The sequence below is a fragment of the Tamandua tetradactyla genome, chromosome X (genome assembly GCF_023851605.1).
Source record: "Tamandua tetradactyla isolate mTamTet1 chromosome X, mTamTet1.pri, whole genome shotgun sequence".
NCBI lineage: Eukaryota > Metazoa > Chordata > Mammalia > Pilosa > Myrmecophagidae > Tamandua > Tamandua tetradactyla.
The window spans coordinates 173,525,775-173,553,654 of NC_135353.1; the positions used below are offsets into that span (position 1 = coordinate 173,525,775).

Genomic DNA, 27,880 nt, shown 5'->3' on the forward strand with positions numbered 1-27,880 from the left:
CTTAACTTCTCCTTAATGCAATTTTATTGAGCTAGCATCGCACACGCTACAAACCGTCAGAATTATTCAAAGACATCACACGGATACTCACGATCCATTTTAGGACGTTTGCATGACTCCCAAGCAGAAACACAAAGAAAAAAAAAAACCCAATCCTCCCAGACCCCATGACTCATAACCTTGATTTGGTACATTTTTTACTGCTGATGAACGCGTATTAAGCAGTTACTGTGAATTCTAGACATACGTATGTGCAATACATACATTTTCTCCATACTCTCCTCTGCCGAGCTTAATTTTATGGTACCTGTTCCATCCCCGAGCACGCAAATAAGCCATTGGCCAGGTTTTGGGTGGCGGGTGTTACAAAGCAACTTAAAGCCGTTTCACAAATAGCCTGATGGAGAAAATCACCCCATTATATGACGGAGAGAAGTGATGTTTTCGAAAGTGGACGGGGTGCCAAACGCCGGCGTCCTACGAAATTACCCCGTATCTTGCACAACGAGCATGTCTCCTGATTCCTGGGCATCTGGAGGAGAGTTGCCGTACCAGGCCAGCTGAGAGAGAGAAGGAAATGCTCGGTGGAGAGAACGGACGGCTATTTCCTGGGTTCTGCTAGCGGGAAAACATCAGCGAATAGCAGCGTTCCTCTCTACGGACAAAAAGTTCAAAGAGCCCAAATGGGCTACGTGGATGTACAACGGAATATTGCTTAGCCGTGGAAAGGAAGGACCTTCTGATTCATGTAACAGCATGGATGAACCTCGGAGACAGGATGCTGAGTGAAAGAAGCCAGACCCAGATGGACAGATTGCATGCTTCCATTTCTACGAAATGTCCAGAAGAGGAAAATCCAAGGAGATAGAAAGCAGGTGAGCAGGTGCTCAGAAACAGAAAGAAAACGAAATGGGGGAGCAGTTGCCTCTTTGGATGATGAAAAGGTGGTAAAATCACTGGTGCTGAGGGATGCAAAACTTTGTGGCTATATGAAAAAACACTCAGTTGTACACCTGTCGCCTTTACCTGAGGGACCAGTCCTGGCAGGTTTGGGGCTGCAGTCGGGGAGGGGAGGAGACCCTGTGCCACACCCGTTTGCCCTGCAAAGCCACCCCCCCCCCCCCCGCAAGACCTCACCTCGCTAACCCTCTGAGCCCCTGCGGTTCAACATCAGGAGAAGGAGAGGGGAGAGCCGCTCACTCACCTCTGCATTTTGAATAAAGATGCCTGCTAGCTCCCCTTTCACCTGTGGGATGGGAGGGAACAGCTTCTGCCTCACAGAGTACCTGGAGACAAAGGGAAGACACAGGAAGGGAAGACGTGCTTTGCTTACCCAGGAGCCTCTGCCCAGCAAGGAGAATCCAAGGACAAGGAGCTCATCTTCGTCTAAAACTGCAGGTTTGCATTTGCACCTTTGGAGAGGTGCTGGGGGGGCCCCCTCCCAGGAACGAGTGGGAAGACAGTGGCTGCTGGCACAGAGCTCAGCCTCGGCCCCCTCTCACAGACCTACACTGGAGGAAGATCTGGGAGACGCGGAGTCCTCAGCTGCACACGCCATCCCCCCCCACCTCCCTAAGACCCCTCCCCACTGAGGCTCAGCAACCCCAGAGCAGGAAGGCAAACCAGGTTCCCTGCTGGTCCCATATCTGCCTGTGTTCAGGCACACTCGGGTACCCTAAACCTAACCCTAATCCTAACCCTAACCCTAAACCTAACCCTAACCTTAACCCTAACTCCAGGGCTCTCCAAGCACTCCAGAACCCTCTAAGACCCTCCAGCTCCCCTTCCCCAGAGATCTCCCATCACCCCCATTCCAGGTGACCCCAGGGTCTCCAAACATCCCCAGGGGCCTCCAGGCACCCCCAGGACTTTCCACGTGTCCCCAGGACCCTCCGGATGCTTTGATTTCTGGCCCTTCCTTAGCCAATGGCCCTTCTCCCAAGCCCCCACCTCCTCTATCCACAGGACACTGTGCCCAGCTCTGCCCCAGGGTCCCTTGAGGGATCCGACTCCACATGAGGACAGGAGGCTCGGGCACGGCTCTCGGACCTGGGACAGCTTGTTCACTCGTGCACCAGGCAGCCCAGTGAGAGCCTCGGGCCACCCGGACTTTGGACCCCAGGTCGACTGGATGCAGCCCCCAGCCCTGCGCTTGGGGCTGGGGACCCATATCCCGCAGTCCTCAGCGGTGGAATTAGGACCTGCTGCCAAGAGCAGAGCAGGCGACTGCCACATGCTTCAGTGCAGCTGGGGGTCTGCACGTGCCCCAGGGGCTCCCTCTCTGTGTGCTGGACTCCTGGGCACTGACTTTCAGGGGACCTCAGAGCCCCTTTGGGGACACCATAACCCCTTCGTTTAAATCCTCGATTAAAGTGCAATAGCCCTTGCAGACACACAATAATTAACGTGTGGTTGTAGAGAAAGTGTGGCCCTCACAAGCACACCCACACACAGCTAACATTCACATGACCCCACCGTTGGGGGAGAACCCTGAGAATCTCTGGGCACATTTCCTGGTAGAACAGGTAGGGCCAGGTAAAGCTCAGTGTCGCCCCCAGGTGTGGGGTGAGGAATTGGGGAGGGGTGTGGGTAAAGGTTACCTTTTAAAGAGGAACATCAGGGCCAACGTGAGCGCTGTTGCCACCCCGACAACCAGCACAATCACAGCCACGGTGCCATCGAAACCCTGCTTTTTGAAACCTGGAGGGAAAGAGGAGCAGAGGGTCAGAGTGACTTGGGGGGTCAGTTACCTGGCCGCCTGTTATCACACTGCTGGAAAGGGGGCATGGGAAGGGGAGGCAGGTTAGAGGAGAGAAGAGAACCTCAAGACTCAGGGACCAGAGAGAGATAGAAAGGGTAGAAGGAAAGACCAGTGGCCTCAGAGAATGTACGTTTCTCCTGTTGCATCCATCTCTACTCCCTCTGCCTTCTCCACACCTTGCTCTATGGAGAGAGCCCACTAAATACATATCCTCGAGGACACAGCTAATACTACATAACACATCTCTTCTCCAAGGAACATTTGCTTAAGATGCCACCCTAAGTGTTATAGCCAAAGGAATGAATAAGTAATAGTGAAAAGTCAAGAGTGGGTAAAGAAGCTTCTTTTATTGTACAGGAGGCTTTCTTTGCAGGACTCCAATTTGACTTGCATCAGTTGTTGCTTCTAAGCCAACTGCCTCAGCGGAGGGGCAGGGTGGGGAGTGGTCTTTTGCTTCAGGGGAGTGGGCCACCCTGTGTGGCTTTTAGCCATCCAATTCCATTCCCATCAACCAAGGAATGGATGTGGAGGGGTCCTTGGAGAGAGACACTGGGCTGTTCCAGAGCTTTCTTGGGAAAAAGGGACCCTCAGGGTCCCACAGAGTCACACTCACAGGTAGGTGGCTGACCCTGGGCATTTCCTGCTCCCAGCAGCCCTTTCTGGGGTAAAAGAATTGGCACATGCACAGGTCAATGCACCCCCTGTTTGGAGATAGACCCCAATAGCTTCAGACCTGGAGGGATGTGGGCTTTTCAAGTAACACCCTAACCTCCTCCCCAACCTGGCTTCAATACCCCAATTCTACCCTGACCCCATCCCTTCAGCTCTCACTGACCCCATCCCCCCAGCTGCAACCTGACCCCGTCCCCAGCTGCACCCTTACCCTTTTTCCCCAGCTCCACCCTGACCCCATCCCCCCAGCTGCACCCTGACCCCATCCCCCCAGCTGCACCCTGACCCCATCCCCAGCTCCACCCTGACCCCATCCCCCCAGCTCCACCCTGACCCCATCCCCCCAGCTGCACCCTGACCCCATCCCCCCAGCTGCACCCTGACCCCGTCCCCCGCTCCACCCTGACCCCATCCCCCCAGCTGCACCCTGACCCCATCCCCCCAGTTACACCCTGAACCCGTCCCCAGCTGCACCCTGGCCCCACCTCCCCTCTGTCTCTGCACCATGGTCATTTACAGTGCAATGCTGGGAGGTAAGACCCCTCCTGGGCATTCTGAAAAGTTCTCAGTGGATCCTGTGTCCAGCCAGCTGTGAACCCCTGAATCTGAGGGGTCTGCCCAGCATGAAGTAATCGGTCACATTGTCCTCCACTCGAAGCCTTTCCCAGGTGTGTTTCGCTCTTGAGTTAAAGTCCAGGACCTGAGTGCAGCCTCCAGGAATTGCAGTGTGGTGCGGGAACTGCTGGGCAGCTTCCTCTCTAGCCTCCTCACAGGTGAGCTTACACAGGTGACAGGTGACTCACACAGGTGACGGGTGTTCTCACACAGGTGAATGCATGCAGGTGACAGGTGCTCTCACACAGGCGAATGCACACAGGTGACCAGTGACCTCACACAGGCGAATGTACACAGGTAACCAGTGACCTCACACAGGTGAATACACACAGGTGGCAGGTGACTCACACAGGTGACAGTGCTCTCACACAGGTGAATGCACACAGGTGACCAGAGATCTCACACAGCTAAATACACACAGGTGACAGGTGACTCACACAGGTGATGGGTGTTCTCACACAGGTGAATGCACGCAGGTGACAGGTGCTCTCACACAGGTGAATGCACACAGGTGACCAGTGAGTTCACACAGGTGAATGCACACAGGTAACACGTGCTCTCACACAGGCGAATGCACACAGTGACAGGTGTTCTCACACAGGCGAATGCACACAGGTGACAGGTGTTCTCGCAAAGGTGAATGCACACAGGTGACCAGTGACCTCACATAGGTGAATACACACAAGTGACAGGTAACTTGCAAAGGTGAATTCACACAGATCACAGGTGACCTCACACAGGTGAATACACACCAGGTGACAGGTACTCACACCAGTGACAGTGACACACAGGTGAATGCACTCAGGTGACAGGTGACTCACACAGGTAACAGGTGTTCTCACATAGGTGAATGCACACAAGTGACAGGTGTTCTCACAAAGGTGAATGCACACAGGTGACCAATGACCTCGCACAGGTGAAAGCACACAGGTGACAGGTGACCTCACACAGGTGAATGCACACAGGTGACCAGTGACCTCACACAGATGATTTCACACAGGTGACAGGTGCTCTCACATTGGTGAAAGCACACAGGTGACCAGTGACCTCACACAGGTGAATGCACACAGGTGACAGGTGACCTCACACAGGAGAATGCACACACATGAGTATATACAAGTGATTTCACACAGGGGAACTACACAGGTGAATGCACACAGGTGAATGTACATAGGTCCCCCACACCGATGACATCCACAGGTGATTGTTCACAGGTGACCTGTCACAGACCTCCACCTGTGCTTGCCAAGGACAGAGTCTTCTGCCGTAAATCCCCAACCGCTCATGGTCAGGTGACAGGATCCAGGGGGAGGGGGCTGGGTGGGTCTCCACAGATCTCTCCTGGCACCGGGCACTCACCAAAGCACAGCGCCTCACTCCACTCGCTCCAGATGTGGCCACGCAGGTGCCTCACGCGCATTCTCAGGTAGTTTTCTCCCGCGGCGTCAGCACGTGGCACCAAGTACACGTTCGTGTCGGCTCCGGTTTGGAAAACCTGGAACAGAAACAAGTCTCTGCTGAAGCCCCACGGTGGGCGACAGGCTGGTTGCTGCCCAGTGGCAGCAGCAGCACACTCAGGGAAGAGGGGCAGGGGTCCGGGATGGAGAGACCCCGACCTCTGGCTGGGGGAGTCCCAACCCCTCGTCCCTTCTGCATGCACCCCCAAGTCTGCACGTCCCCAACGAAGGACAGGAAGTGCAGTGCCGTCTGCAGCGGACATCAGCTTTCTGTGCATTCGTCCTCATTTGGCATGTCCTCACTGATCTGGTCCGTCTGGTCATCACCCATGAACACGACCTTCTCCGTCCACAGTGGCACCATGCACCCCAGAGCCCTGGCCGGCATGAGTTGGGAGAGAAGGAAGCTGGGCTGGCGGCCAGCAAGAGAAAGGGGGTGCTTCCCGTTCAGGGGCACGTCTCTGTCCAAACACATCCCAGCACGGCCATGTCCAAGGAGCTGGGCTCTTTCCTGGGCATGAGCTGGAGCCACCGAGCCTCCCTCACGCATGAGGGCATGGAGGACATCTCCTCTCCTTCCCCCTCAGCCGTGTGGCCTCCTGGGGGGCAGGGGCAGGTCCGAGTCCTGGGGGACACACCAGGTCCCTGCCGTCCAGCTGTCGTGCTAGAGGCCACGGTGTCTCTTTTTAGCATGGACCGTGATTGCACACCTGGAATAACTTTGCACAGCTGAAGTGGTATGAACGCTTGCCTTTTCGATCTTCCTGACTCCCGGGGTAGGGTTTGTTTTCCCTGAGATTGCACACAGCTGCCCTGAATGTCTTTCCTTTCTCAGCCGTGCGTCTCTCCCTTACACTCAGCGGATCCCAGACTATGCTGACTGTCTGTCCCCACCAGAGGCAGCTACCTGTGGGGCAGGTGTGGACCTGGGACCAGCCCATCAAGATGGAAACTGAGGAAGATGGCAGAGAGTCCCAGCCGGCCGCCAGGGGAACGGCCTCTTCTGGGCAGCGGGATGTTCTAGGACGACATGCAAGGACATGTGAGCTGCAGGTGAGGCCGAGGTCGGAGAAATAACTCCCCAGAGCTGGTTTCCAAAGGCGCCTTCGGACGACTGCTAATCCTCTTTCCAGTCTCCTTGGCATTTGAAGGAGGGGAAAGCACACAGTGACCTCACCTGGCCCATTCACGCCCAGGAGCTCGTGCCCCCACCCCAGTGGTGGGACAGCTCGCATCTGCAAGGTGGAGGGGGTGTGGCCACATCTGGTAGCCGAGGGGAGGCCCATCTAGTAGCTGAAGAGCCATCCAAGGACGCCCCTGTCCACTGTGTGAGTTGTGACCAATGCACTGAGCTGAGTCCAGGACGAGTCAAGGAAAATATGAGTTCCCAGCAAAGTGCCTGATGACTGGGACCACAGCTGGGCAAACCTAGGTGTGGGGGTGGCCATTTGTCATGTCTTAGGGGCCAAAGGCAGGATGTCCATACTTACGGGGTCTCGAGAGCTGCCCTGGAAAGAGAGAGCAGAGGACACTGGTCAGGTAGTGTATCAGCAAGCCAAGGTCCCATCCTGCAGACTGGCCTCTGTGGGGCAGGATAATTATGACGGACGGCGAGGGGGAGAGCCTAGGACAGCGTCCAGTTCTGCGTCAAGTGACCTTGTGACCGTGTTGGAAGGAGATGCTGGCTCGGAAGCAATGCCCACCCACCCTGCAGCATGCACTTATATGAAGAGTGAGGAATCCCCCCTGGCAAAGAGGGACTGAGCCTCTTGGGGCACAGGAGACCCCCAGCACCTGGGAATGGTGGTGCCCTACAGGCTTGGTGCCCAGACATGCACACCTGGGGGGGTTGCAGTGAAGCCCGTTGGCCCACCTCAATGCTGGCCCTTGCCCTTTGGAGAAGAAAGGGGTATGTGTGTAAGCTGAGGTTCACTTAGCAGGGAGTGGGGCTGGAGTAAGACAGCACGGGCTGGATGAAGGTGGCTGAGTAGAGGAGTGGACCGATTGCCACCGGAGGAGGTCACCTGAGGGACATACCTGTATGAGGTCCTCTGTGAGAGTTCACCTGTGAGAGGTCACCTGAGAAAGGTCACCTGTGTGATGTCACCAGTGTGAGGTCACCTGAGAGACACACCTGTGTGAGATCACCTATGTGAGGCCTCCTGTGTGGCGATACCTGTGTGAGTTCACCTGTGAGAGGTCACCTGTGAAGCTACAAGGAGCTTAGGGAAGCAGGCAGGAGCTCCACGTTAGCATTCATCTCATGTGTGCTCGGGGGCAGTGGAGGTCCCATGGTCCCCTCCAATGTGGCTGTAGTGAAACGGACATGTTGGGTGGGTGGTGGGGTGTCACCCGTCCAGGTTTGGGGCTGCCCGATGCTCCCTTGCAGTGAGAAGCATGGGGGGCAGGGAGAGGGGTGCAGGAGGGGAACGCGTGGGCAGGTCAAGACCTTGGAGAAGCACCTAGTGGAGTTCTCATGAATGGACTTTCCCCAATGCACGTTCAGATTTTGCTTCAATTTTCTTAGGGATGAACAATCCAAAAAACAAAACTATGGAAACAATTCCATTTACAACAGCATCAAACAAAATTACCCAGGGACAAACGTAACAAAGAAGTGGATGACATGCACTGAAAACAACAAAACGTCGCTGAAGGAAATTGAGGCGTGAACGGAAAAGACATCTCATGTTCAGGGATTAGAACACTGAATCTTCTTGAGCTGACAACACTCTGTAATTGATCTACAGATTCAACGTGATCCCTGTCAAAATGTCAACTGCTTTTTTTTTTTTTTTTGCAGAATTGGAAAAGCTGATCCTAAAATTCACAGGGAAATACAAGGGACCCCTAAACGGCCAAAACAATGTTGAGAAAAAAGGACAAAGCTAGAAGACTTACATTTCTCAATTCCAAAACGTACTACACAGCTTCAGGCATCACGAGAGTGAGGAAAGGTAAACAACAGATAAATAGATCAACAGAATATAATGAAAAGTCCAGAAAGAAACCCTTGCATTTACGGTCAGTGGACTTTCAGCTAGGGTGCCAGGACAATCCAACGGGGAAAGAAAAGATTTTATTCAACAAATGGCGCTGGGACAACTGTCTATCCACAAGCAAAAGAATGAATTTGGACCCAACACCACATGCAAAAGTCAATTCCACATGGATCAGAAGCCTGAACGTAAGCACTATTATACTCTTAGGAGAAAAACAGGGGTCAACCATCACGACCTCAGATGAGACAGTGGTTTTTCGGTGATGACACTGAAAGCACAAACAAGAAAATGAAAAATAGGTACATGGCATTTCATCAAAAGGTGACAAATACTGAGAGACGAGACTATGCTTCAGCCGCTGTCCTTCACGGCGAGACAGAGTTCAAATCCGGTTGGGTTACTAGATCTACCAAAAACAAACACCAACATTCTTCAGAGGAATATAACAGAATCCAGTGACACAATATTCATCGCCTCTACCATGTCCAAGACACGGTAGAAAATGATGAAACCGACAAAAATAGTAGCAAATAGCACATACATGGCAAAGAGGGGGTAAAGGAACTGACACAGGATAAGAGATCACACTCTCCATTCCGAGGACTCAACGAGAAAGAGCAAGAAAGCAGCCTGGAGGGTTGTCCCGTAGGTTTGGGGTCATTACCTCTTTTTGGAGGTCCAGTTCGTAATATAACATATGACTGGAAACATCAAATCTTGTTTGAGGATTGTCCCACTGTATAATATGATTCGATCCATTGTAGTTGACCGTGATGTTTGATGGTGGGTTATATTTCTCTAAAATGAACGTACAATGAATTAATCATGCATCTATAATATGGATATGTCAGTGACAACGGAAGCCCTAGAGAAATGTATCTTAGCTGTCACTTGTGCTATTTTTTTCCTTTTTTTTATGCATGAGAGAGGGAAGGCCATTGGTTAGGGGCAGTGAGAGCTCAGGTAAGCTTAGAACACCGTAGGACAACCCCTCCGTGACTCAGGTATGCTTTCCTGGGCAGGATCCACCCACCCCTTCCATGTTGTAGAATTGCAAACACATGGCTGGGACCCCAGGCCATTCTGCCTGCAGGTGAGCGTGTCCACCTTCTTAGTTCTTCTGCTCCTGCAGGACACACTATGCCCCAGGGGTTCAGGTCAGCCACGGTCAACACGGAGCCAACAGAACTGGTTGTCCTGACAACCAAAGTCATCCAAGCTCCAGCTACGTATGGACATTGCCAACTGGTCCAAGGGATGTTTCATGAAGATCAAAAAGACTTCATCTTCTTGAGTGGACCACACTCTGGAACCTGAGGCCATGGGGGGACAGAGTGACAGCAGGGATGCAAAAGAAGGTCAAAGGAGCCATGGTCCGAGCTTGGGGTTGGAAGGCCCCCAAAGGAAGGAGTGGGCAGAGGTGTTTGCTACCTTGCTTGGGTCCCAGTGAATCCACCATGCACGGTGCATCTATCATCCCAAGAAGCCCCCGAGCCTTCCTTATGGCTGGGCAGAGGTTTGGGGGAAAAGTTGTCTTTGTTGCAAAGACCGTATCTGAGAGGCTTCCATATTTCTCAGTGGGCTTCCTGCTTCCCTCCCTGCACATTTCCCAGATTCTGACTTCCCGAGAGCTTGTCCAGGACCCTGCACCCCGTCACGGCGAGAAACTGAATATACAAATGGACAACGGTCAGACCATATATAAACAAAAATCTCACCATGACCTGCGCCAACCAGGAAGCCAAATTACAAACCCTATAACAATCACCCCCCAATAGCCAGGAGTTTATCAATAACTAACAGCTGGCCTAAACTGTGCCCCCATCCAACTCTGGACAGACCAGAGAAAACTATCTAAGCTTAGCCCTAACCCGTCACATTGGATGTCCTACTTTCATCTTCTTGGCATCAACAGTTTCTCATCGGGGAATATCAGATTTCTTCCCTTTTTCCAGTACAAAGCTCTCCCACTCTCCTGTATGCCTTGGAGACTCCACCCAAAACAAGGGATACTGGTCAACTCCTTTGTTAGGGCAAGCTCTGAAAGAGCCTTTGTCCTCCTCTGGGCTGTTTGCTCTCCCAACAGACCATCCCCGTACAGAAAGAAGGCCAACTAGGCAAGGGGCCCCCTCCCATCCAAGGAACACACAAGGTGAGAATCTGTCTTACCAATTCTAAGAGCTTCAAAGGGAGTGAAATCCAAAAACGGGATGGCGGTTTTGCAACTGGTTCCATTCAGTAAGAAGAAGTAGTTGTCCATCCGGTTTGGTTCAGAGAGTTTGTTGAAATGGCAACCCACGTGCATCCCCTTTGGGTCGCTGAGGTACTGGGAGCATTCTGCCTCCTCTCCGAACCTGCAACATCCCAAAAAGGCTCAACCAGAGGCCAGCATGTGCACCAGTCCCAGCCCCAGCTCTGGCACCATCCAGCTTACCAGGTGTCCCACTTGTAGAGGTGGTACTGGACATCCTGAGGGGCGGCCGGGCCAGCCGACCAGCTGCAGTTCATGAAGTGGATGTCATAAATGAGGCAGGAGAAGTTGACTGCCCCAGAGCCTTCCTTACCTGGGAAGGAAGGACCAAACATGCTCAGAGGCTACGCCACCCCCATCCCCAAAACCTTGCCGATGGTATTGGGGGCAGGTGAGTAGCCAGGCTCAGGTAAACCGCCTCACCTGAGTTATTAAAGGTCAGCACTTCCTGAAATGCATACCCATCAGAAATGATATCCACACTCAGGATGGCCCCTCTATGTAACACGGAGTTCGGAAATGTGCAGAAGTAGGTGTCATTCTCTCTGACCTGGAAGAGATACAAGGAAGGGCAGATGTCGCCTGAGGGTTTGGGTGCCCTTGGACCCATTTCCAGCTGCTGACAGTTCCAGGAGGGGAGCCCCAGACCTCGGACCAGAATCTACGGTCAGCTAGAGGTCAGACAATGTCTTCCCGCCCCAGGATTTGAGCTGGACACACGATCTCTTTTGGTGATTTCTGACCACACTGCAATAGCCATCAAAATACCGAAAAGAAGCAACGCTGCAAAGAGCACTACAGGGTACTGTAGTTTAAGTCCACAATTAGAGAGTCAGACAGACAGACAGACTTACAGGGCGGCTCTTCTGCCCCTCTGGGGAGCCCCACCCTCAACCCCCTCCGTGGCCTGGTTTGGACACTGGACAAACCCCTCTTCTAGAAGTTGCTCTGAAGTCCTAAAACAGAAGGAAAGAAAGGTTTTGTATCCAGAAATGAAGGCGTGATGAAAAAAGCAGAGGGAGCTGGCTGGAGAGCAGCCCATTCCGAAAGGAAAGCTCAGGAATGAACAGATAATGGAGAATTTCCTAAAGCATTCTTGGAGAACATTCAGCCACTTGCAGAGGAAGTAACAATCAGGCTGATTTCAGAGTTTATGACACCAAACACCAGCCCAACAACGGAGTGTTTTGTACTTTTTAGGGGAAACCTGTTTCCAAAGACGTTTAAATACAGCCAAAAGAGGGAGGTTCACATCAAGGTCGAAGAAAGGACATCCTTATATACGCAAGGACTCACAACCACCCTCCAGTTGGGTATTGCAAGGGCGAATCAGAAGCTGCAATGCCAAAAAGTGAAATTTAAAATTCTCTTGGGGCCAGGAAAAAAACAGAACATTCTTTTAGCAGCTGCTTTTAAAAACCTGAGATTATGAAAGAGCCCTGCTTCATTGAGATGTATGTAAATCTTTTGAGAAGTTGGATAAAAGCCTGTTGCCAAGTTTGCATCCCAGGAATGTCTTTTTTGGAGCCCTTGGGGACATTTCTTTGAAATGAAAACTTTAAAAAATGGAACATCTCCTCTCTCTGTGGGACCTTTGCCCCTGGATGTAACTTCCTACTTGGAAAAGATGCAACAAGTTTTCTTTTTCCTTTGAATACAAACAGTTAACATGTGGCATTCCATTGTATCTGCCTGGCTGTGGGAAAGGGTGAGATTTCTTTACTTATTTGCAATCTCACGAGTGGATGCCTGTGACGTGTCGCCGTCCGGTTTAACGCGCACTTAATCATAAAACTGTTTGCTTTCTTTCTTTTCTGGGAAGTGATGTCCAGCTGGCAACAGATTTTATTTTTAATGATATTTCCCCAACAGTATCTTAGTCAGAGCCCCAATTAAGAACTAATCAAAGGGGGCATGTCCAGGGTTCACAGCAATTAGACACACAGAGTTGGAAGAGAAATATCGATCGTCACCACGGCAATACTTTTGAAGACAAAGTTCAAAAGATACGAAAGAAAAAAAATATGTTGTGCAAAAAACCATCAGCTCAGGAACATCCTGTTTCCTGGGAAAAGAAATAAAACAACATAGAAGGACGGTAATTGAGAAGATAGGATTCAAAGGATGATTTTTTCTTTTTCTTTTTCTTTTTCATTTTTTCAAAGGATGCTTTTGATGACTGAATCATTATCTACAGATTCCTTTTGACTCTCTGGGATATTGGAGTAGACAGAAGGCAACCACTGGAATCTCTCTGATAATGATTGGATAGCCTCTATCTCATGCCCTTGTGATTATAAAAATCTTGTGACTGACCCTCATTTGTTCCCATTTTGTCCAATTTTTTGGCTTTGGAGTCTTGTGGTCACTGAAGACACCCCCTAAAGTTTATGAATGAAGGGTCTCCGGTCAGCCTGTTACTGGACAAAGGCCGTGGCTTCTTTTGCTGGACGCACTCAATGACCAATTCCCGAGACTCCAGCGTTTCAAAGAGAGAAAGCGTTTATTTCTAGGCACGTAGTAGGCAAACAGATGGCCGAGCAGCCCAAAATCTGTCCCCCTGAGTTTAGGGGGGTTCAAAGTTTTTGTGGATTTTAGCAAGGAGGGATGAGATCACCACAATTTAAAATTGCAAGCTCTAAGCAGAAAAGGAGACCATGTGATCGTTCTCATTTCAATACTAAAGCTGTAAGCCAAAAGGAAGGGAGACAAGTTAACTTCTCAACAGCAGGAGCTCGAACGAGTGAATGACTGAATTGAATGTTTTCATTAGCGTTAGAGCCCCCGATTTACAATTTACTCTCAGAAAGTGACACACCTCTCACAGCCACAGAGGCACAAGATAAGGGCTTTTACAATCAGTTCAGACATCAGGGCAGCTGTTTTTATGGTTTGGGGATTTCAGCTATGACCCTCTGTCCACTCCAAATCCCACAATGTCTGTACAAGCATCCAGTCACCAAAATCATCCCTGAAATTCTAATTTCTTAGTCCTAGAACTAACCCACCTCAATCCCAAAGCGATCTTGATGAAGGAACCTGAGTCCAAGCAAGATGAGCCTGTCTGGGATTCCCAGAAGCTTCGACTTTAATCTACAATTCACCTGTATTTCGTTCCACTGTTTTCTTACTCGCGTTTGGTGACTCGGCATGTCAGATGACCTCGAATTGTATCACCTGGAGCCGCTGGGCTCATTATCCTAAACCCTGCCCATCTTTTAATGCTGGAAAACTAGCAGAATGAGTGCAGTTTGGGGAGACAGATTCTGGGCCAAAAGGCTATCTCATCTCCTCCTGTGCACCCAGGAATAAATTCTTTCACTCTGGCATCTCAGGAATTGGTCATTCGAGCACCTCGGGCACAAAATCCACCACCTGCGCCAGGTAACATGACTGTGGTTAAGAGATTAAAGCGGAGTCAGGAGGTCAGTCTGGAGGGGACACTTGGGCAGGTCTCCGCCGGAGGTCACAAGCTGCCACAGCGTGTGCAGCCTCAAGCAACAGTTTCCTCAAACCCGAAGGGCACCAGGACACAAAAACAAACCACGCTAAAGAACTCAGTTAACTGTGGAGCCCGAGGGACAATTAGAGCACCCCAAATATCCACCAACCGCAAATGGCTTGCAAACTCTTACTTTTCCTTTGAAACCCCTTGCTTGGAAGTGCCAAGATGGGACACAATTCGGGTTGCCCCCTGAACCTCTGTTCCCACTCTGAGACCTCAAATCAACACCTTGTTGTCTGGCTTCGTTTGTTACTTTGTGGCACCCCCAAATCCCAGATAAGAGTGCCTGGTATGGGGGGAGTTAAGTGTGGACCCCCCAAAATCAGGGAGGTCAGGCATGACATGCTCTGGAATTCACAAATCAGAGCTAATATGAAATTTTTAATATAAAATGTAAGATACACGCCGGCAGTATTCAAAGGTAGAGGCACACAAAATCAATGGGAAAAAAAAATAAAAAGCAAATAATCCACCATGCAAGAGACAGAAGACAAAAGAGAGAGCGAGCCTGGGCTCATTTAAAAAATGAACACAGATGCTGTGTCAAACCACAGCACAGAAGAGAAAACTGAACTTGTCAGTTTTGCCAATAAGATCAAGGACTCCGCCTGTTAACAAGCCCTCCCACGCGTGGGTTAAAAGTGAAATCCGACAAGAAGTGTGAGTTACAGAAAGATAGGAGATGGGAAACCAAAGTTGGGGGAAGGATCCTAGGGGGCAGGAGGGGTAGGCATTAACTCCCAAGTGTCATAAAAATACAAATCTCCATTTAGGTTTAGGAGAGGCTTTACTCTATGGGATTATGGAAGGGCAAGTAATAGAAAGCTCAGTATTTAGGAAAAAAGGCTTTCCTTTTATAGCAGGGAGTGGACGAGGCTCGAAAGACAGAACTGAGTGCTGGGCAGCACGATGCGAGGGTGAAGTGATGGGACAGAAGTCAGCGGTTTTGCCCCCAGGCCTGCGTATTCCCCAGGAGGAGACTTCATTTTTATTTATTTTTTTTTGGGGGGGGTTTCAACTCGCTCAGCCTGGGGGCTACCAAAGTTTAGGGACATGGGGAAGGAGAGATGCTTCCCCCAAGTTTGGTCAACAAGCATTTTGTTCCCACGGATTGGTGGAGACAAACAGCTCAGATAAAGGCTGTTGAGGCCACTGATGGAAATGAGGTCTGTGCCCCGTGTCCCAGGAAAATGGGGGGCATCTGTGCACCCCCAAAATACATGGGAAGGCTGATTCCCGGGACACAAAGGATGGGGCAGGTGTTGGATGGGAGTGTGCTTTCTGGGTTGGTGACAGTTTAGGAAGTTCCACCTGCTGTGGGTTTTGGAAGCAGTGAAACAACTGAAGCACAGATGGCAGGAAATAGGGAGCAAAAGCGAGAAATGAAAGCTTGGGGATGTGCATGGCTATGCCCATTTGTACCCTAAAAGTCAGCATTAAAGAGATGATTTTTGTTCCTGGAATTCTCATATATTCCTCTGTGCTTTCTGGCATATCGGAGTAGACAGAGGGAAATTCCTAATGTCTCTGAATTGCATAGCCCTTATCTTCTGCCCCTGGGCTTGTAAAATCCTTGTGACTCACCTTCATTGGCACCCACTTCTCCAGTTTTCAACTTGAGAGTCTCGCCATCACTAAAGAGCCCCCAGTGTTTCTTCATGAAGGGTCCTAGATCAGCCCAGAGTCAACCCACCCCAAGTCCAAAGTCATCTGGATGACCGAGACTCGCTCCAACCGAAGTGGGTCCCTCCTGACATGGGCAGTAGCTTCGACTTCCACCTACAAGCCACCCAGACCTCATTAGACGACTAAAAATCACCCACCCTCCTATTAGGGCCGCCGTTTTCCTCCACATGTTCTGTGACTCAGCACGGAATCAATCTGCACGTGTGTCAGATCACCTCCAATCACATCAGCTGGGGCCGCGGGGCTCATCTCCTAAACCCACCCCGCTTTTCTCTACTTGAATGACTGCAGTTTGGGGAGACAGATTTTGGGCTTCTAGGCCATCTGCTCTCTTACTAGTAATAAACTCTTTTCCTCTTTGAAACTTGGGGTCTCAGGCATTGGTTATTGAGCATGCACACAGGTTTGTTCGGTAACTAACACCTTCACATTTTGACAGGAGGAGTGAATCAACATCCAAAGGCTGAATAAACCCAGATGTATTAGATTCACCCATACAAGCAGGCACAGACTTCTCTCCCAGTCATTAAATTTGCAAATTTTTATCTTCAACTAGGTGTTATAGAAAAGCCAAAACCCATATTCCATGCACAAATTGCATAGGCAATGTTTTCTGAGTCAAAAAAAAAAAAAAAAAAAAGCCAACAACAACATATTAAATAGAAAAAGAGGCCCAGAATTAAAAAAAAAAAACAAATGCAAGCTCATTTTCCCCTATTAATTCTTAGGAAAAGGAGGAAACCAGAAGCACAGATGATTTCAATAAAAACCGTGCAAGGTTGGTTTATCTTCTGCTTCTACAAGATTCTCATTCAATAAGTGTCTTCGTTACTCAACCAGAAAGAAGGGGCAATAAATGGAAAGAAGTTAGGATCTGTTACCAAAAAAGAAGGAGCATTTTTTTTTTCTGCAGAAAACTAACCGAAAAGCAAACCTGGGCTTATCAGGAGGAAGGAAATGAACACGAACCCAAGATTAAAAAAGCAGAAAATACAGGAAGCTTCACACGGGGCAGTTCTATTTACTGTACCATGGTGGTTATTCATAGCATGTAGCAAATATATAAATACAACTTAACCAATTTTATGTAGCTAGCAGAACTCAGATAGGAGATGAAAGCCTGTTACAAAAAAGGAGAAAGGAACAGTTTCACTTTTCAAAATGTAGGAACCCCCAAAAGGCTGCACTCACAAACTGAATTCAATGTTATTCAAGGAACGTTACTAAAATCTTTCAGAGTTTGTCTTAAGCGGGCAAGGATGGTATAATAAAATGGGTTAAAATAATAATACACCAGTGAGGTCCGTGAGAAAGGAAAATAATAATCCCAACAGACCCAAAAAAAAAAGAAAGAAAGAAAGAAAAAGACTTTCAGGAACATGCAAATTCGGTGCCTGAAAAAGAAAACACGGCATCCGGAATTTAAATGAACTTTAATGTCTTTTACATCAGCAGTGGAGAGCCTCTAAATCTATCGAACCTGGGGACAAAGCCCAATTGAATTCACAATATGAAACAAAACAGCGAGCAAAGGTACCGCTGCTGAAAAAAGAGGGAGCCAAATTAGCACGACTTCTAAATCATATAATATCCAGAAAACCGAGCTCTTTGATCAAATACATCAAATGTATAAATAGTTGAAGGAAATCACTGAACACGAGATGACTATGATGGAAGCAGTAGCTTTCCAATGTCGATGGGGAACAGCTGGAGGAAAATATTAAAAAGCAATTTCAAGCCCATTGCGAACAGCAACCTGTAAAATGTGCAGAAGTTACTGATCCGCAAAGGAAGCGACACAAAGTTTGTGGTGAGATGTAATGAGCCTAAATAAAGACAGAGAGGTACATTTTCCAGTGAGACTGAAGCCTAGAAGGGTTCAGGTGTTTCTAACTGATTTACAGATTTTACAAATTTCCAACAAAAGTGCGAGAGTCATTTATTTATGCAAAATTCCTGCAATGCACCAGGTAGATCAATAGGCTGGAAGTCGTGTCCTGTTAGCACTGATGTTTTGGCCACGGATGGCCAAGCAGGGGAGGGAAGGGGAAGCCATCTGTGAAGAAGACAATTCGCCACACTATTAAAAGATAATTATGACGCCACTACATTTGCACATCTGAACTTGGTTAAAGGGGGAAATTTAATGGTGTATATACAGTACTAAAAAATTTTTTTGAAAACATCTCTCAATTCAGAAAAAAAAGATCATTATAAGGCCAACTGATGAAGGAATACAGACTTAGATTTTCTATTAAAGCTGGATTTACTGAAATTGGTGCTGCACTTAAGGTGGTTATGCAAACGATAAATAGATCATTTGGATGGGTAGATAGAAGGACAGGCAGGTAGACATAGATGAGAGATATAATGAACGTCACAAAATGCTAAAATCTGGATGAAGGGGTATATTGGAGTTCTAAGATTGTTTTTACGTTATTTTTGCAACTTTCTTTTACATTTAAAGTTATTTTTTAAAAGAGTTAATAGAAAAGAGAGACAGTTAGTAAATCCCCCACCCTTTGTGTTCGGGCACAGGGCTCACCTTGAAGAAGGACCTCTGTTCCCCCTCTGACTTATAAAACCCAGGACAAAGCCAGATGCTTACCCTTCCACTCCCGTTCCTTGGCCCACAAATGGTTAGCTGATTAGCTCGTCTCCACTGACCAGTGGGAGAAAGTGCTGGTTACCCAAGAAGCAAGCGCTCTGTCCCCTGGTCTCCTGGTCTTGGCACCCCTTCTCCCTTTCTTTCTCTCTGCACTTTCCTCTGCCTGTTCTTTCCATGGCAGGGGTCCACTTTGACCCTCGAGGCGTCTTCCATCAGCTCCGTATCCAGGGCACCACTAACTCCTCAAACGCAGACAAAGAAGGACAGAAGGTCCCTTCCCCGGGGCATCCCTGGGTGGGGGACCCTTCATGCCCAGAGGATGGCAGGGGGCATAAACCTCCCCCATCTTAGCCTTTCTTTCTCACCAAGCTGCAGGACAGTTTTTCCATAATTTTTTGCAACATGTTATTGCTTTACTTCATTGTTTTTTTTTTACAAAGGGGGACCCTCCCTCCCCCTCCTACCCTCTGGTGCCACAAAATACCATTTCCTTCCTGTAGCTACTTACTGCCAAAGGCTTTCCAGCCATCTTAAAACTGGGAAAGCCAGACAAACCTTTTTCTAGGACACATGCCAACAGCACACGTTTTAATTCTGACCCATTGATTTTTTTTTCCCCAGGGAAGTTTAACCACACGCAAGCCTAATGGAACAACCCAAGGGGTCTCTCTGGGCTCCTGGCCCTGGGAGAGGTGAGAATCTGGTGCACTGGAAGCTTCCGGAGGGCGGAACTGTTTACCTGAGGTTTGCCTGGATGGTTCACCTGGTTCTAAGTGGGTGCTGGACAAACAGGTGAGGAATGCATGAATGAGGGTAGCCCAGAGGGGAAGGCTTAATCCCAGAGTGCAGTTTTAGGGTGGAAGAGGTGGAAACACATTATATTGCCCCCTCCTCTCCATTTTGGGGGAGAAAAAAAAAGGCAAGTGTGGGGAATACAGCAGTTCCACTCTTCCGCAGCCATGAAAACGGAGCGTGTAAATTTTACCCCAAGCAGCCAGACACAGAGAAAGGAGCGGGGAAGGAGGCAGCGAGGGGATCCCAGAGGCAAACCCAACTGCATCCGCAGGGGAGACTCACCTGAGGGCTTTGGCTGGTGGGGGAATCTGGAGTGTCGATTTTACAGGTGTGTTGAGTGAAGTTTCTCTGGTAATTCCAGGTTATCATTTTTTTCCTTGGATCTAGCTTCATGTTTATAATAGGAGACATGGCTCTCTTCTCTGTGATTTTAAAATAAACGAACATTCAGGGGAAGTCGGCACCCCCAGTGGATGTCCGAGGTCCAGGTGTGGGAGATTTTGCAGGGCATCCGATGAGGGTCCCGACCTCCATTACGGACCCTTCCCCCATGGAGGTGGGGACCCTTCCCTTTTGGAGGTCAGAACTCTTCTCCACTGGAATTAGGGACCCTTCTCCACTGCAGGTGGAGACCCTTCCCCTCTGGAGGTCAGGGCCCTTGCCCCTGGAGGTTAGGACCCTTCCCCACTTAGTTGCTGCTTCATAACCAGCAGCCATCTGCCTCTCCCGTGCCCACGTGCCCACCCTGGAGCACTGTGGCAGCACCTACCCTGCTGCCCCTCTCCTGGGCAGCCCACTGCAGCCAGAATCACCAAGAGCCAGCCGTAGTGCAGCATCGTCTCCCTGCCCAGCCCCAGCTCCTACCAGGACCTGAAATCACCAAAGAGGAGACCCCCTATCAGGGGTCAGACCCCGAGGCTGGAGAGCTGTCTGCTCCCAGCTCACTCCCTCGACGGCCAGCTGCTGGACGGCTGCCCAGCCCCTCAGAAAGCGAAAGGACTCTGCAAGGTCATATCAGAGCTGAGTGTGTGGTCTCTGCTCTGCTCCCACGCACAGCTCCCCTGACGAAACCAAATCCGCTTTGCTATCACCACCTTCCGTTGAGGTCCTCATGCCTGCCACGAGGACAAAGCTCTTTGCTGGACAGCTCTGCCCACCAAGACCAGGGGACGTTCCCTACAATGCGCCGATGCCCGCTGCTCCGTTATTCTTTTATTTTAAACTGAAAAAAAATATATCGTGGTAACGTCTGGACAGCATAAAATTTCCTGCTTTAGTCACTTTCAAGTAGAATTCGGTGACATTCATTATATTCTCATCTGCATCCGTGACCAAACTTTTTCATCACCCAAACAGAAATTCTGTACCTTGAAGCAACAACTCTCCCTTCTCTTTTCCCCCCAGTCCCAGGGGAGACTACTCTCTCTCTCTCTCTCTCTCTCTCTCTATGAACTTGTATATTCTGTGTATTTTATACAAGTGAAATTGTACAATATCTGCCCCTCTGTCTTCAGCCTCATTCACTGAACACATTTCTTTTGAGGCTCATCCACAGTTTAGCATAGTTCAGATCTTCACTCTTTTTTGTGACTGAATAATATTCCATTTTATGGGTGTGCCATATTCTGTTTACATAATTAGTCATTGATGGACAACTTGTCGCCTCCACCCTTAAGCTACCGTCAATTATGCTGCTATGAGCATCACCATACAGGTATCTGTTTTGGTCCCTGCTTTCAATTCTCTTGGGAATATTCATAGGAGCGGAATTGCTGGATCATATCATAACTCGATATTTAACTTTCTGGGTAATAGCCAAACCTTTTTTTTTCTCAGCAACCGCACAGTTTTCCCCTCTATTATTAAAGACATTTAAAGTTACGTCTGCAGAAATATGTATTTCTGGAATATGCTGAGAACATTAAAATCACCATCATGTTCTAATTTAGGTCATTTTTTTCTCTGTCGAATCACATGACCCTGAGAGTGTTTGGCCACCGGGTAATGGGGCCAGCTGTGCTTTGAGTATCTAACTCAGGGATTGAAATACCCCTTCTGCAGCTGGACGCTGAATTTTCTCACCACTGTAGTAAATTAGTTTAAAAAAAAATAAAGCATCTAACTAATAGCTGCTGATTTGTGTCTTAGAAACTCCTTTTAAAATTCCTATAAGGATGCAGGAATCACAATGAAAAGTAACTAAGAGAGAAAGAAGACACACATTGCCAACATCATAAAGGAAAACTGGGGCATTGTTACAGATTAATAGAAAATATAAAGATAGTAAGAGAATGCAATGGAAATATTATGCAAATAAATCCATCAACTTAGATGAGATGGGTGTCTTGAAACACAACACTACTAAACCTTATTCAACAGGAAAAAGATAGGTTTGCAGCTGACAGGCTCCCATATGTAGAAAGTCCAAAAAAATCTACAGCCAAACTACTAGAGCTAAAAAATGATTTCAGTAAAGTAGTGGGGTACAAGTTCAACATGAAAAAATCAGTAGTGTTTCTATACACAAAGAATGAACAATCCAAAGAGAATGTCAAGAAAAAAATTCCATCTGTGATAGCAAATAAAATATTCAAAAATGTAGGAATAAATTTAACCAAGGATGTAAAGGACTTAAATGTAAAAAACTACAAAACGTTGCTAAAAAAAATCACAGAAGACCTCAATAAATGCCATACTTATGGACTGGAAGACTAAACATTGTTAAGATGTCAATTCTACCCAAAACAATTTACAGATGCAATGCAATCTCAATCAAAATGCCAAGAGCCTTTTTTGCAGAGATGGAGAAGCCATTCACTGAATTTATTTGGAAAGGTAAGAGGTCCTGGATAGCCAAAGCCATCTTGAAAAAGAAAAGCAGAACTGGAGGACTTACACTTTCCAACTTTAAAACTTATTACAAAGCTACAGTGGTCAAAACAGCATGGCCCTGGCTCAAGGACCAAACATATAGACCGATGGAGAATCAAACTGAGAGATCACAAATAGACTTTCATATCCGTGGCAAATTGGTTTTTGACAAGGCTTCCAAATCCACTCCGTTGGGAAAGAAGAGTCTTTTCAACAAATGGTGCTAGGAGAGCTAACTGGATGTCCACATGCAAAAGAATGAAAGTGGACCCCTATCCCATACTGCACACAAAATTAACTTATTTGGATCAAAGATCCAAATATAAGAACTAGGACCATAAAAACCCTAGAAGATGTAGGGAAGCATATTCAAGATCCCGTGATAGGTGGTGGTTTCTTAGAATTTACACCCAAAGCACAAGCAACAAAAGAAAAAAAAAGATAAATGGGGCCTCACCAAAATTAAAATCTTTTGCACATTCAAGGACTTTATCAAGAAAATGAAAAGACAACCTACTCAATGACATAAAACATTTGGAAACCACATAACCGATAAAGGTTTAATATCTAGAATACATAAAGAAATCCTACTTCACAATAAAAAGACAAACAACCCACTTTAGGAAATGGACAAAAGACTTGTATAGTGCCTACAGCACTGGAGGTCTTGGTCTCTGGGGCAGTGCAGGGAATGGGGTACCCTGTTCTCAGGGAACTTGGCCACGGTGTTTGGTTCCAGGCAAAGCGAGCCCAAGAGGGCATGGCTGTATGTCATTTCTCTCTCGCTTAGAAATGTTGAATTTTCACATCTTTGCTGAACGTGTGATAAGGATGCCATTCCGTGAGTCTCTCCGGATATCAGGCGCCTCGACTATGACGACGAGTTTGGTGCCATCTCATACCTTTCTAATGTCCAAGGAACAGCTGGAGGCACTGGGGGTCCCCGATTCTGTGCCCACTGTAGAGGAAAAGGCAGGGTCAGAGCAGGGACTGGCGTGGAGGGGATGGTCACTGCAGGTCCAGATTTGGGGAACTGGAGCTTAATGAAATGCTTCTTGGGAGGATGCAGAGAAAGCAAGAAGGAGCAGACAAAGAAAGGGGCTGAGGGAAGAAACGAGGTCCCAGTGGGGTGGGCTATTGGGGCTCAGGGGGAAAGGGGAAAGCAAAGAGGAGGTGGCGGGAAGGGGGCAGCAGGTGAGTTGTGCTCTGAGGGTGCTTCATTTGGGGTGAAGCAGAGGCCGTGAGGGAGAATGGGGAGTTGCGGTGGGGAGGGGAGAGGACCCACATGGTAGGACGTGGGAATTGGGCTGGTACCAGCAGAGAGGGGCGGGCGGTGGGATTTCTCCAGTGGAAATCACAATTTCTTTGCATTTAAAACTAAAGTCTAGGGACAGGAAGCAGATAAGTGGTTACCTAAGACAGGGGGTGGGGTGGAGGCAATAGGGGGACAATTAGATGTGTGAATGCTCTAAAATTGCATGTGTGAAATGCTCTAAAAATTGATGGTGGCCGTACTTGCACAATTGTGTAAATCAACGACAATCCATTGAATTGCTATCTTCAAATGGGTGGATCGTCTGATCTGGGAAGGATCTCTTCGTGGGGTTGAGTACCGTCCCCCCAGATTCGCGTCCATCTGGGACTCGTGAACTTGACTTATTTGAAATAGGGTCTCTGCGGGTGGAATTAAGATGAGGGCACACTGTAGGGGGTGAGTCCTCATCCCCTAGGACTGGCGTTCTCATAAGAAGAGGGAAATTTGGGCAAAAGCACAGGGGAGAAGGGGGACGCAGAGCCTGGGGTGACGCCACCACAAGCCAAGGAGCCCCCAGGGTCCCCAGGAGCTGGGGGAGGTGGGAAGGCGCCTCCTCTGGGGCTGTGTAAGGACCCAACCCTGCCCATACCTTGATTTAATTTTTCTGGCCTCCAGAACCATGAGAGAAGACATTTCCGTTACTTTAAGCCATCTAGTTTGTGGCACTTTGGAAAGTAACACATATCTCAATAAAGTCTTCTCTTTTTAAGACTCGAGACAGCCTAATAAAACCCACCATGATCACTAATATTTACTATACTATTATTTTAACAATCGCAAAATGGACCCACCGTCCATGGGGACGCGTGCCATGTGATGCACGCGTTTGTTGAAAACGCACAAAATAAAGGAGGGAAGAAAACCACTTTCGGGGTTCCCAGAGGTCACCCCCTGGCACGTGCCCTTCCTGCTTCTGCCGCCATCTCTTCCTTCTAGGAATGGCTTTAAGGTGATTCAGAAGCTTTTTCTGGCTCTCGCCCTCCCCAACTTTATTTTTAGCCGGTCCTAGCAGAGACCTTTGCACCTGGGAAGAGCTCAGCTACCTTCCTGCTACCCTTTCTGACATCTCAGACCGCTGCCTCGAAGGCGTCCCTCGGTCTCTTTCTCCTGGGGAGACGTTGCAGGGGTGAGCACCTCCAACCAGCTCCCCGGGAGCATCGTCAATTTCCCTGAGTGCCAGACGTTCTTTCAGGAAGGTGAGGTCGGCGCATCAGCCCATTTTCCTGCTCCAAGGCATGTGGGGCGCTGTCCACCCAGAGAGCTCTTCTCCATCGCCTCGTCCCCCTGGCCCGTGTCCTGTCCCCCGTCAGCTTTGCCTGGTCCTAGCTGCTTAGACTCCACCTTCCAAGGGTCCGTGCCCCAAGCCTCCTTCTCTGTCCATTCTGTCCAGAATTCTGTCTGTCCTAGTAACAAGACAGTGAGCTGCAAGGACATCTCCTGGATGGACAGGAGGGGACAAGGGTTGGCTCTCCCAACTCCCAAGGGGACATGCCTCTGTGGACAGAAAAGGACAAGGGTGAGATGTCCTGAATCACAAGAGACATCCCCCAGGTGGACAGAAAGGGACAAGGTCAAATGACCTCCCCTCCAGGCAACAGGAGGACACAAGGATTGGATGCTCCCATCCTCAGATGCACAGATGGGACAATGGGCAGCTATGTCCAGCCCCAGGGGACATCCCCCACGGCGTCAGTTTTGGCGGCTCCCAGCCCTTGACACCAGGATCCCGAGAACTGCGCCGGGAAGTTGATACCGCCACGAGCTCCTGCCGTGATCAATTTAACCCTGGAGTCGCAAAGGGCACTTGGGGTGACTGGAGATTGTCTCCTAACACTGGACAGGCTGTGTCGGCCTTTTTTCTCCCTTCCAGGAAGCATCCCTGCTGAAGAACTCTCCGTGCCCTTGCGTTGATGTGTCTCTGGGAGAAGCACGTCCACGAGCAATTGCTTGGCGGCTGAGAAGGAAGAAGACGATTTGCAGATTTTCTCCTGCCTCCCGCAGGGTGGGCTTCGAAGGACAGCTCCGAGGGGGGTGGGTTCCGCCTTGTACCCAAACCTCAGACTCCCAGCCCTTCTTGGAGAACTATTCACTGGCACACACAGAATTTTGAAGGATTTGTTGCAGTGCAGAGAAGAGTCAAATTCCCGTGGAGACGAATTGCTTAATGGCATGGTGATTCCCTTCCATGGAAGCAACCACCAGCCAAATTCACCCCAAGGAGGAGAGAATGATCAGGGAATTACAGGACTCTGTGGTGTGTATGTGGGCGGGGCATTGCCAAGTAATTAAAAAAAACATGCCCCTCGGTTCAGAGCGCCCCTGAATAAAAATTGTCCACCCAAAGCAAATGCATAGGGTTGCCCTGAACAGTTAAAAGAAACCAAGTATCCTCCAAGTTCATTCCCTGGAGAAATGTCCCGAGGAGAATATTTGTTTCTTTTTGTTTTCATTGGATTGCAAAGGGGTAAAATCACTTTTTAACTCACCCCTACGGAATATTTCAAACCCTCCTTGAGGCAGACGGAATAGTATGTTATAGTGAAGCCCTGTGTTTCATCAGCCGGCTGCTGAAAGCAGCAAAACCCAAGAGCCCAGGACCAGCAGACACTGGCTGTGTGCATTTCCGTGTGACAGCAGAGCCCCAGATGCCCGGCGCCTGTCTTCAGAGCCCAGGTGCCATCCTGTGGATGCCTTGAGCTGGACATGTTCACGGTCTCAGAACTGTAAATTCTAAGCTAATAAATCTCCATTGCAAAAGCCAACCCATTTCTGGGATATTGCATTCCGGCCTTCGATACATCAGCCAAAGGATACGTGGGCACAACTGAGATACTGAAAATCATTAAGTGGGGTTACTTTTTTTCCCTTTCATTCTTACACCCGTCCTTGCTCTTTGCCCAGATACCGAAAGAAGCATCTCCAGATTTAGACGATGTCTTCCAGACGCTTACTGATCTCCGACCTTGTACTTTTCAGTGAAGGTCAAGATGTTATCCTGACTCCCCAGTGCAATTTCTCTCCTGGCATCTGCCACCCCTTTTCGGAGCAGCCTGCACCGTGGATCCCATGTGTTTCCTTCGTTAAACTGTTCAAGATCGCAGGCAGACTTAGATTCCACGTTCAAGTTTTCATGCACGATTCCCCGTTGCCAGTGACCACAATACACAGCTTAGCTCCACTCAGGCTGGAGCTACGGTCTTGGTAGCTCTGAACGGTCCAACCCAGCTGCCTCCCAGTGCATCCCCCCAAGGGTCTCCAGCCCAGCCCTGGCTGCCTGGAGGTCCTGCTGTCTTCTCATTTCCCCGTCCTTCACACTGCGACACAAACCCCAGGCAACGAACACACCTGCCACTCACCTGGGGCTGCCCCCGGGGGTGGGGAAGGAATCAGCATCTCCACCCGCTCAGGTCTGCAAAAGCAGACCTTGCATTATACAGAGAGCCCCAGGGGCATCACCTGAGCACCTCCGCCTGGTACCACCTGGAATCTCCAGGTAAGGACAGGTGGGAGCCGAGCAGCCGAGCCAAAGCTGGGCGCACCTGGAAAACTCACTCCCTTTGCGGTGGCACCTTCTGCTTTCATCCCCCTCCTGGAACTGTCCAATCTTCTTTGATTTACAAAGCATTTCCCTCAGCCACCAGGGCGGACCAACCGTCATTGACTTTAATACAAAATGAACAAAGAAAAAGAATCAATTATTTCCCACAAGGGTAAGAGGGCATTGAATGGATAGAGTCCCAGGCACATATCCGCCCACATTCAGCAAAGGTCCAGCATGCCGGTCACACTGGCTTGGGGCTTCATAAAGCAGCAAAACCACAGAGTTTGTTCTGGACCTGCCTCTCTCTTTCCCCCGACCCCCTGGCGGTTCAAATGCCCATCCGGTCACTCTCCCTCCTTCCCTCCAGGGACACACTCCGCAGGCATTGCCACCTTTTCTGCCCTGCGCAAACCCAACACGGCGGCGAGAGTGTGCCCAAGCCACTCCAAGTGGGGCTAAGTCGACTTACCTGTTGGCCGAGCTTCTGGAGCGTTCCTTGGACCGGGCCGGGTGCTTTTTCCCTTGGCTGACGGAGAGGGATGAGCAGAGCTGAGCACCCATAACCTGTGGGCACACAAAGCAGAAATAAGTAAGGTCCAGCCCCCGAGACAGTGGCGTCCTGCAGATTTCCGTGCAGATAGTGACCTCGTCTGATAAGGCTCTCCCCTCGATACTGAGGCGTCCTTCCTCTTCGTTTTAAAGAATTCTTCCCTGAAGTCAGGATTTTGAGAAAAAGATACTATCCTGTCAATGGGGTCTTCCTTTGAAAAGTGGTCAGCCAGCATTTTCTTGGCTTAACCC

At 49.2% G+C, this 27,880-nt stretch overlaps 1 protein-coding gene across 4 annotated transcripts; it reads right to left on the bottom strand.

Annotated features, from left to right (window-relative positions):
- Nucleotides 1–27,880, bottom strand: LOC143671360 (granulocyte-macrophage colony-stimulating factor receptor subunit alpha-like). Of its 4 annotated transcripts, XM_077146487.1 has the most exons (13): nucleotides 27,549–27,650; nucleotides 23,126–23,181; nucleotides 20,122–20,222; nucleotides 19,635–19,774; nucleotides 11,182–11,308; nucleotides 10,942–11,071; nucleotides 10,677–10,861; nucleotides 9,172–9,305; nucleotides 6,996–7,013; nucleotides 5,408–5,543; nucleotides 2,601–2,700; nucleotides 1,205–1,286; nucleotides 1–560 (listed from the first exon to the last, which is right to left on the bottom strand). In XM_077146487.1, the coding sequence occupies exons 3-13, from the start codon at nucleotides 20,186–20,188 to the stop codon at nucleotides 486–488; spliced, it is 1,194 nt and encodes a 397-aa protein (XP_077002602.1). In that variant the 5' UTR covers nucleotides 20,189–20,222; nucleotides 23,126–23,181; nucleotides 27,549–27,650; the 3' UTR covers nucleotides 1–485. The 4 variants fall into 4 exon arrangements, with proteins under 4 accessions (XP_077002602.1, XP_077002603.1, XP_077002604.1 ...); XM_077146488.1 differs by lacking the exon at nucleotides 23,126–23,181; XM_077146489.1 differs by lacking the exon at nucleotides 20,122–20,222.

Bases quoted from the DNA above. Each gene is read 5' to 3' on its own strand.
- LOC143671360 (XM_077146486.1), bottom strand. From the start codon at position 27,864: ATGCTGGCTGACCACTTTTCAAAGGAAGACCCCATTGACAGGATAGTA. The intron at 1,287-2,600 runs GTAACCTTTACC...CTTTGTCTCCAG, and splicing joins CTGATGTTCCTCTTTAAAAG to GTACTCTGTGAGGCAGAAGC. The intron at 561-1,204 runs GTGAGTGAGCGG...TCTCTCTCTCAG, and splicing joins TCTTTATTCAAAATGCAGAG to CTGGCCTGGTACGGCAACTC.